This window comes from Varroa jacobsoni, unplaced genomic scaffold (genome assembly GCF_002532875.2).
Source record: "Varroa jacobsoni isolate VJ856 unplaced genomic scaffold, vjacob_1.0 scaffold_1277, whole genome shotgun sequence".
Lineage (NCBI taxonomy): Eukaryota > Metazoa > Arthropoda > Arachnida > Mesostigmata > Varroidae > Varroa > Varroa jacobsoni.
In genome coordinates, this window is record NW_019214179.1 from 1 (window position 1) to 9,685 (window position 9,685).

At 39.3% G+C, this 9,685-nt stretch overlaps 1 protein-coding gene across 1 annotated transcript in view; it reads right to left on the minus strand.

The window, feature by feature from the left end:
- Window positions 1-2,806: 2,806 nt before the first annotated feature.
- The window catches only part of LOC111268332 (dual specificity mitogen-activated protein kinase kinase 6), a 10,825-nt gene continuing 3,946 nt past the window's right edge, over window positions 2,807-9,685 (minus strand). Inside the window, exons 2-9 of the mRNA XM_022847259.2 lie at window positions 8,823-8,895; window positions 8,242-8,407; window positions 7,822-7,962; window positions 7,406-7,548; window positions 6,779-6,905; window positions 6,535-6,609; window positions 6,205-6,344; window positions 2,807-5,674 (exon numbers count right to left, since the gene is read on the minus strand). Coding sequence (XP_022702994.1) covers window positions 5,551-5,674; window positions 6,205-6,344; window positions 6,535-6,609; window positions 6,779-6,905; window positions 7,406-7,548; window positions 7,822-7,962; window positions 8,242-8,407; window positions 8,823-8,895 — 989 coding nt within the window. The 3' untranslated portion in view covers window positions 2,807-5,550. The remainder of the gene's footprint in view (window positions 5,675-6,204; window positions 6,345-6,534; window positions 6,610-6,778; window positions 6,906-7,405; window positions 7,549-7,821; window positions 7,963-8,241; window positions 8,408-8,822; window positions 8,896-9,685) is intronic.

The window sequence follows — 9,685 nt, forward strand, 5'->3', positions numbered from 1 at the left end:
ATATGTATATATGACTATATAATCGCAAAATCTCCTTTGGCGCGTCTTTTAGCCGAATTATGAGATCAGAATTTTCCAAAGGTTAGTGCCACTGTGTATGTGATAATAGGCTACCCTTACACGCATTTTTTTGCTTCTATGAATATTATCGCACTTTTTTTACGGTTCCGTGGCTAGTCCAAAAGTATCAAAGTGGTTTCCACATATCGAAGTCGTAAATTTAAATGAGTGGCATTTAGTATTATCACAGTTACGCAATGTACGACTCTGATAATAGCGTAAGGATGCGGTGCTATTTGCTAAGCCGTTTCGGATCGTGCTTATAATTGTGGTAGTCACAAGCTCTCTTAGGTACCACATACTATGACAATATAAAACAACACTTGATATCAGGTATAGATAGTATATATACGCAAATGCATAACTATAATATTTTGTTTGAGGTATTGAGTGTTCACCACATTGATGTACTACCATTCTACCTACTATGCAGCCCCTCTATAAAAAAAGTAAACAGTCGCACACAATCGCAAAAATAGAAGAAGCTTTAAAATTTCGCACGAATTTCTTTTATTTGGGCATCTATTCTCTTTGATTAAGAGCGGTTCTGCACTGGGCCACAACACTCAATTTAATCGAACTTAGCTACAAACACGCCGTTGATTGCTATTACGACTTGTCTACCTAGACAATGGGTCGTAAATCACTTGGAGTTTAATATGGGTCAGGCAAAACATAAGAGATGCAAAATAAGTAGACAAATGAGATCTGGAACAAATGAAGCGATTTGTCCAAACTTCGTCAAATCATCTGATCGCCTTACATTTCTCGCCTATCGGATTAACACTTCGTCATAGTTTATGCACTAAACTTAAAACTACGAATGAAAAATTAGACGACATACTTCTGCAATCGGCTGCTTACAGAGATGCTAGAAAGTTGTTATAACGATCGCAGTATAACTGCAGGTAGGACAATTCTCTGGGTGCGCGCTGTCCGTAGACGATTCGGACGTCCTCTTCGTTGAACGAATCCACGACAGTATTATGTACAGGACGGCCCACGGCACCATCCTCATTAATCCATTCTTCGATAAGGATGTCTGGCATGTCACCGTCCAGCTTATCCACGGATTCGTGGTTGTCGGGTTCTCGTTGAAATTCTGTTTCATCTGCACGCACGTAGAGATGCGCGTTTGGAGTTGGTTCTGGGCAAATGGTTTGTCTGTCCCTGTGAAGTCGAAACTGCTCGCGTACCATTGTGCGAAGACTATCGACATAGTTACTTTTGCTACGATGTCTACTTTCAATGAAAGGCATCTCACCATCTCCGAGTAGAACCCAATACCAATATGAACCATCGTATCCTACGTTAGCGAACAGTCCCGCAAAATGAATCATCGCATGATGGGGTCCCCGTTGTTCTCTGGCTAAAAAAAAATCCTGAAACTGCAGATCGCCGAATAAATCAACATTGAAGTCTTGTTTTACTTCAGCCCAGCGGTAATGCAAACAAACCGGTAATGGGTCGTGATATCTGATTGCAACCTCGCTTATCAGCAGTAGCCATTCGAGCAGCTGATCAGGTATTTCGCAGCGGCACATCGTATATTGTTCAGGGTGCCGGATAAATCGTACGCCAAAACGACGAAACTGTTCCAGAATTTCTGCTTCTGGCTCTAACGAGAGGGCTTCAGTATCACCGATAGGTGAATGAAGGAACTGCTCGTTTGAGCGGGTAAACTTTTCCAGATGCTCTTCATCCGGACTGGAGCCAAACACTAGCTCAGAAGACTTGCTGCTGAGACTCCGATAGTCCGAATCAATCGCAACATCGTCGGTCGTCGTCCACGGTGTCTTCAAGGATGGCGACACAATAGGTGATATCGGCGCCAAATTCAACGGTTCAATGGCCTTATGAAGATTGTTTTGGCGTCCTGTAAGCGAGCCAGATGAGTCCAAAGATGTTTTGGAATCAAAAGACGATGTTGAGCTTTCCGCAATCAGCACGTCGAGTGTGGTCGAGCAACGAGGAAGTAATAAATGGGAAAACTCTGCCATCGTGGCACAGTGTCACATTTATTAAATAACTCGCATGAACTAATCAATATTCACTACCGTTTGCGGCTTTCCTACCAAACGCCGCAATTCGGTATCTTAAGATAACTTCATCGATGTGAACTAGTACCTGAGCACTATATCGAGTTGGGCTGAATCGTTCCAGTATGTCGTTCGAAGCGTCGTCTGCTATCGTCTAGTTTCGTACGTTTTGATGTCACTACCCATTTTCTACACATCGCATGCAAAGGCTGAACGACTGATGGACTTTACTGATTCTAGCTTTATCATGCGGCTGTTTGTGTGCCGCTGTAATATCACCCTTCACTTGAATTTCGTTAAACAGTGTTTCTGTTCTGCTTTTTTCCTATGCCCTTTTTGTGAAGTAATTGCAACATTGACCTGTATGTTTATTAATCGTGCGCTGTAGTTGCAGCATAATATGTATGTATGCAAAATCTTTCTCATAGCGATCGACCACCATACGACGTCAGCTACTTTAACCTATTCTTCTTATCACCATAGTGAACGACTGAGTAGATTTAATATGACAAGGATGGAACTGTTGTATATATTTTATTAACATTCATTTAACTGTATTTTAAACGAAAAAAGATTTTGGTACTTGAAACAAATAGGTGACATGGGTTTGTCGATGCTATTAGCACGATCTTTTTTCTATTAATTTGCGTTTCTCCCAGTTAGCTAACGATATCTATAGGGTTGGAGGACAAGTAAAGATGCAGAAGAACGCTGTAAGCAGTCGCCTTTAATTTATTTGACTCGTCAGTTATATTCAAGATGGCAATCTGGTCGATAGGGTAACCTAAACCACAACTGTAACGCGTATAACTGTGTAATGCGTAACAATCTTTTCGCACAGAGGTCGCACAAGCCGCTTAAGCACCCTAAAGCGAGTACGCTTTCGCTCTACGCGGTATTAATCTCGCTTCATTTACACAACCACAGAGGCGCACATATACATACTGAAACAAATTCACCCAGAGGAGCGCAAACATTATCAAAAATCACAGCGCTCTAGTATCCATTACTCGATAGTAGGACATTACAAATCCGTTGCTATTATTGCTTTCATTTGTACTGATCGTGCTAGCATCCACTTAACTTATCTAAATTCGTTTCACGTCAATAATATTGCATTATAGAGCTATCCCATAGCATAACTGGTCTGGCTAACAGTGTGCCTATTGCTATAAAATTTGCTGCAGCCTTCTTTTTTAACTTGGCAGTTTTTGACCTAGGCTCGCCATTTAAACTTGGAACATTAACTGGCAGAGAGCTTCAACCCCACGGAAGTTTTCACTACAGTGCCAAGGGTAATGAGCAATTTTACAATGTTCATGCTAAGAGGCCTGAACCAGATTCATTCTATTCAAATTAAATTTTAAAAGATGTGTCTTGTAAGCGTAATCTGCACCAACGATTCTAAAATATGTGCCTGTAGATTTTTGTACGTTATTGCGCTAAGATGTCTTCCAGAAAAATCCACATGCCGAACAACCAAACCCATCTCATGTTAAAAACTCACAGTGTTGCCGTGTGTCACTACGCTCGTAATCCAATGATGGCAAAGCTGAATTTCAATAAATGTTCAGCTACCTCTGTCATGCCAGTGATCACTCGTTTCCAAAAGAAGCTACTAGACACGAACGGAGGTACTGTTTGGGGAGGAAGTCCCTTCGTACGCGTCGAGTGGGTCACATCAGTTTTGTTGCGCAGGTGTGCCTGCGGACTGCATATGATAGTGAATTACCATATAATGCATATGGTAGGAAGGACCGTGAATATGGTAGTGTACTACATTCCGCACTGCACTAGCCCAACAGAGTCCGATACACAAATTTACTAACGCTTCTATCGAAGGTTTTATTACCGTGGCTTGGAACAGACGCGAAGCATTGTATTGTGGTCACTGCTGCGTCCTCTCTAGCGAGATCAGGCGCAAGCACGAGAATAATATGCATCATATACCAGAGTTTCTTGCCATCATAAACAAATATGGTTTTTAATCATTTTTTATATAATAATCATTACGTAGTTGGTCAGTCTATCTCACTCTCTCCCCTTTTTGCCTCCCAATCAGAGACTCATTCGCTTTGCACTGTGCGGTTCAACATACACGTGCACTAACTGCGACTTCCGAACACAAGCTAACAATATATATATCAACGCATTATTTGAATGTATTTATGCTATCTCTACAGATTTCCTACGCCCCTGGGTAATCTCTGTGCCATATATCTCGTAATCTAACAACCCACCCAGTATCTTCCGACCACCGCTATCTTATTATTATCATTACACTCATTAATCTTACATTGGATACGTATATATAAACTCTTGCACTATTTTTCAGTGGATCGCATTACATGGTATTTTATTTGCTCGCATGCCTGTCGTTTTACTAAGTAAAATGCCAATATTGGCGGAAGTGGACTAAAAACAATAAAAATTATACATAAATCAATCAAGAACTTTTCAGCGCAGCCTGGTTAGTAATGTATACCATGTCCATGTTACATCACTGGATCGTTATTGAAATGCACTAAGTTTACTTGAGATGGATAGAGAATTAACAGAATCCCAGTAAAATTCTATAATAAAAATAATTCCAGCCCTGTTTTCGTTGCTGAGCTGCGCATTACATAGCAGATTTCACCTCGAAAAATAACTAGCTTCCATGCTAACCTCAAAAAGGTAGACAGAGATATCTTTCAAGTGCTATAATTACTGGAAGTTGTAGGGATAAGCAACGCACGTTTACTGACCATCTCATAAAATCATTTCACCTAGACAATGCTTTTAGCGTACGCAACGCTTGCTCCAAGCAGCCCCGAATGATGCAAGGATATTTTTCTCGATGCTTATTCGGAACACGTAACTACTTACAGTATCCACCGGCAGACTTGTGCGATTCGTACCGATCATTGGGTTGGTACGATGTTAGTGCTCATACCTGGTGATCATTCATTAGGTGTCGACCCGCTTGTACCATACTCTGCATGCTCATCGCACCAAATAGAATAGTCTAATGTCCATATTAAGCCACTTCAACTTTTTTAGCTCTGGGTAAAGTTACTCCGCGTGCTTTTTAGCTGGTTTAGGGATGCCCGTTGTCCCTTTCTCTGCTCTATAACGTCTACGTATTTCTCTATTGCCTCCCCTGGTGCCGAGAGCTACTAATTTAATTAGTTGAGTAACTAAGTCTGACGTTGTGTGACCCTCCGAAGTCCGATTTGTTGATTGTCGTTTTAATGTAAGGGGTCAGCGGTGGAAATGATGTTCCTTGATTCTTCATGGGCTGTACGCTCGTCTATTACACTGTCTTGCCTGCTTTGCTTGCCATTTGCATGCCATTCATGATGGCAAAGCCTTGTTCGTAAAGCTAGATCTCGCGGAAATCTGGTGACGCGTTTCTTGAATTTACTTCTGTCTTCTAAAGTATCACCGCCAAATATTACATAAGCAGTTTTCAGCCCATAAGGCAAATTACCGTATTGGCAAAATCGGAAATATCATTATTTTTGTTAATCTTGAGGAACTCGGTTTCGAGTAGGGCTGGATAGCGAGGTCGATTATCGCGATCCTTCTGCAAACTGTAAATATTTCAAACAATTAACACAAAAATAATCATGATATTACCGTCAACCGACACAAGAACTACATCTATCAACTACTGATGTGGGATGCAGGTATGCACATGTTTCATTTTAAGGCATCTTGTCATTGGAATGAGTATGTTGCCCAAAACTAAATCATACTGACGACTTACTGTTTTTTAATTTGCTTTTTAGTAAATTTAAGTTTTGTCTTTTTTGCTTGTATTAAGATCTGTTTAATAATTATAATATAATATATTAATAATAATAATATAATAATAATAATAATAATAATAATAATAATAATAATAATAAACATATGATAGACGTCCGAGATTACTAAGAATATGCTTAGAAGATAAATCTTCTAGAAAAATTCACACATTTATGATAAAAAAAAAAGTATTTTTTTCTTATTCAATTACAGTTCGTAAAAGGTAAAACGCGATAAGTTCTTAACGTACTCAATTAGCCTAACAATTGACTAATTCAGCTTCGCGTAAGCAAGGAAACATTGTAATGCTTACCACAGCGCTATGAATTCCTCGTACTGTGGTGAAAACTGTCCTTCGGGCAGACGAGGGGGATCGTTCTGTACAACTTGCTTTAGCTGTTCAAACACGTTTCGCGTTGCAGTGTATGGAAATCGCCCAATGGACAGCTCCACCTGAAAAAAGGTCAACACACAATTTCCATATTGGAAAAAGAATGAGCACATAACTTTAAATCTATTGTTTCAAATAAAAAAAAAAGCTGACCCAACTTGACTGATACAATTACACGCAAGAACCTAACTGATTGCTAATTTTCGCCTGAAGCAAAAAATTCATTTAGCGAATCCATTTAAGGCAACATACCATAGTTATTCCGAAGCTCCAAACATCAGAACGAACGTCGTACTTCGCGCCAATCTCTGCTTGAATACGTTCAGGCTGAAATTAAGTATCATTTTTCACGGTAACAATTAACCACTGTTTGCCCTAACAAAATGGGCTAACTGACTAGTTCTTGAAGATTTTCAAACTCTACATACATCTGTTATTAAAAAGTGTAGCAATGCATTGTTATAGAATATTGACAAACAGGCATTCTAAGGGTTACCGGCATGTATGGTTTACAGCCAAGATTTGTCCCAGCAACGGAGTCAACCATCTGCCCAGAAATACCGAAATCACACAACTTGACATCGCCTTGCTTGTTAATCAAAACATTTGACGGTTTCACGTCCCTGAAATAGAGTAAAACCATACCGTATATTGTACTATTAAGTCTTCTTAGGAAGGTCATACGGTGACTTCGTACTCAACCGTATAGTGCGTACCGAGGAAGTTCAACATACATTTGAAAAAACCGTTTAAAATTATTCAGAGGACCTCACGACCACGAGCTCTTAATTCCTGTTTGCTTGAAAGATAGTTTCACTAATATGAAAAATTGGTCTTCTAGCCGAATTATATTTGTTTCTAGATTTTGAGTATAATATGTCTATTCGACTCCGATGTTTTGTACTTCTCGCTAGGATATAAATTGAACTATAGTAATACTAAATAAGGTAATTGCGGGCCAGCCTACGAGACAAAAGCGCTTGAGAAAAAGAGTTATGGGTCTCATCTCCAAGCAACTTTTGTTCACTTTGCGAAACAATACTATTAATAACATTATTATTTACTTCACATGTTTCTTACGAGCGCAGCCTTGAACTTCTAAAAATTTCACTTCATATTTCACCTGTGCATTATATTCCATGTGCTCTTAAGGTAATCAAGGGCCGCAACAATATTATAGGCGATTCGCCCTAATACGGGTTCCGGTATGCCTTTTCGGTGCTCAAAGGCAGCACGGTAAAATTTGTCCAGCGAAGTATCCATAACCTATAAGATTACAAGCCGCAAATATTACATTATAAACAATGATTATGTTTTTTAATTATATGAATACGACTTTTAAGACGACAAAACAATATATACATTCTAGCTGTAAGTAAAATATGTTCATGACAAAAAAAACAAAACAAAAATCCGATGCTATGCAAGGATGCGTCATTCCAGAATTGTTCAGTAGTTACGGCATGGAGTTACTTGCCAGCTTGTTTCTGGTGTTGACTAAAGTAATAAACGTGTTATATACTATATATTTTCTTTTACCTCCATACAAATCCAGATGTCGCCGTCACGAAAAAATGCCCCGTAGAAGTGAACTGTAAATGGGGACCGCGCTTTCATGTTCACGCTTAAGTCCATCAACGCACCTCGTTTTTCAGCTTCATCAAAGGTGTAAGTGATCCGCTTAAAATAGGAAGGCACATGAAACAAATAATATTACTCTCTGCTTGTATCCTAACGTGACCGTATTACTATTATTATTATTATTATTATTAATATTATTATATCTCACTCATAGGTAAATAAACGATACAATATGGAAACGCCCCCTTTTGTTAGATATGACCGTAAATACAGACTATAAATAAACATATACTAAAGTACTTGAAAAGGAAAGATCACAGACTTGTAGAAATCCTTCCTTTTTGCATGTTTCATATATTTACATAGAACTGCTGTTACCTTAACAGCCATGTTGGTTCCGGTAGGTCGATGTCTCATCTGCTCGACGACTCCGTAAGCTCCTCTACCAAGCTCTCGAACAGCCTCAAGCTCATCTGCTTCAACTGTAACCTCCTCGCCATCCTTGAGTCGGATTCGTGCTACTGAATCAAGATTTGGAGGAGCGCTGTAGCAAACAGCAACAGAACGAAAGTCGCAATAAAAGGTTGCGATATACGAACAAACGTAGCTGTCTCCTCTAATAGCCTCGATAATTAAAAAAGCACAACAATGTTCTCTATATTCTCTGGTAAGTTTGTATGCTCAGACATTTGCCTTTGTAATGAATTTGAAATCATGCTTTGAATGAATATTATGAAACCATTTCTACATCAAGCATATATCTTGTTTTACCGCAACAAACGTGAACTCGAGTCGATTACATTCGGCAGAACATCGAAATAGTTGGCGTTTTCACGCGCTACTAAAGACACACCGAGTTCAGTAGGCGCCAACAGAACGGTCACCGTTGAGCCACTATTGAGCAGCTACTACAACAACTTCAGGGCCTGTTTTTTGTATCGTCCATCTAAAGTACTTACATAGCCTCTTCAGCAGGAGGAGTCTCGACAATAGTTAATTTTGGCAAGCCAAAGTTGACCTTTTTTTTCCCGCCTGAAAGCAACAGAAACAGAAATATGATTTTGATACTAACCATAAACCTTATATTCTATTTCATAAAGCAAGTGATACAGTCTTTTACGAAACAACAAAAGAGTTCAATGCCTACCCCACTAAATTTGAATTCGTTTCTATGCATTATGATTTTTATTATTATTATAAGCAACCATATATCCTAAATAGTTTACGTAAAAGAAAACATCACATGTGCTCCCACTTTCTATATACTAAAATCAATTTGCTAGTTTTTAACAATGAAATTTTAGCTAAAATTGTTTAGACGAAGTTCGTTTCGACGAGTTCCATCATTTCGATTACCTAGTATATCTGCCTTTTTCTCCACGATTTATCTGGCAATTAGCTCTAGGTGCATGAAAAATTTACTAACAGCTCTACTTACCAGTAGATTACAGGTACCAGTGGATGCAATAGTTCAAGCTGAATTGCAGATTAACTTAGTACTTATCGGTAGCAAATAATTATCGCACATGATTGCAGAGGCAGCTCTGCATTCGCTGTTATATAACACGTTACCAGCAGCTATAATTCAGCTAGTTGAGTGTTAGCCACTGTGCGCCACCACAGCACACGACAAAATATCTAACGTAAACAAATCTGGGACGGCTATTCTAAGAATGACTCGAGCCGATGAGAAAAACTTTACTCTACGACCTAACGATCGCCGAGCGACCCGTCAATACGTCGATGCAAGGGCCCATGTAATATTAATATTACGTTCGAGCGGGAGGTCGTCCGTTCGAACCATTTTGATCATTCTCCATAT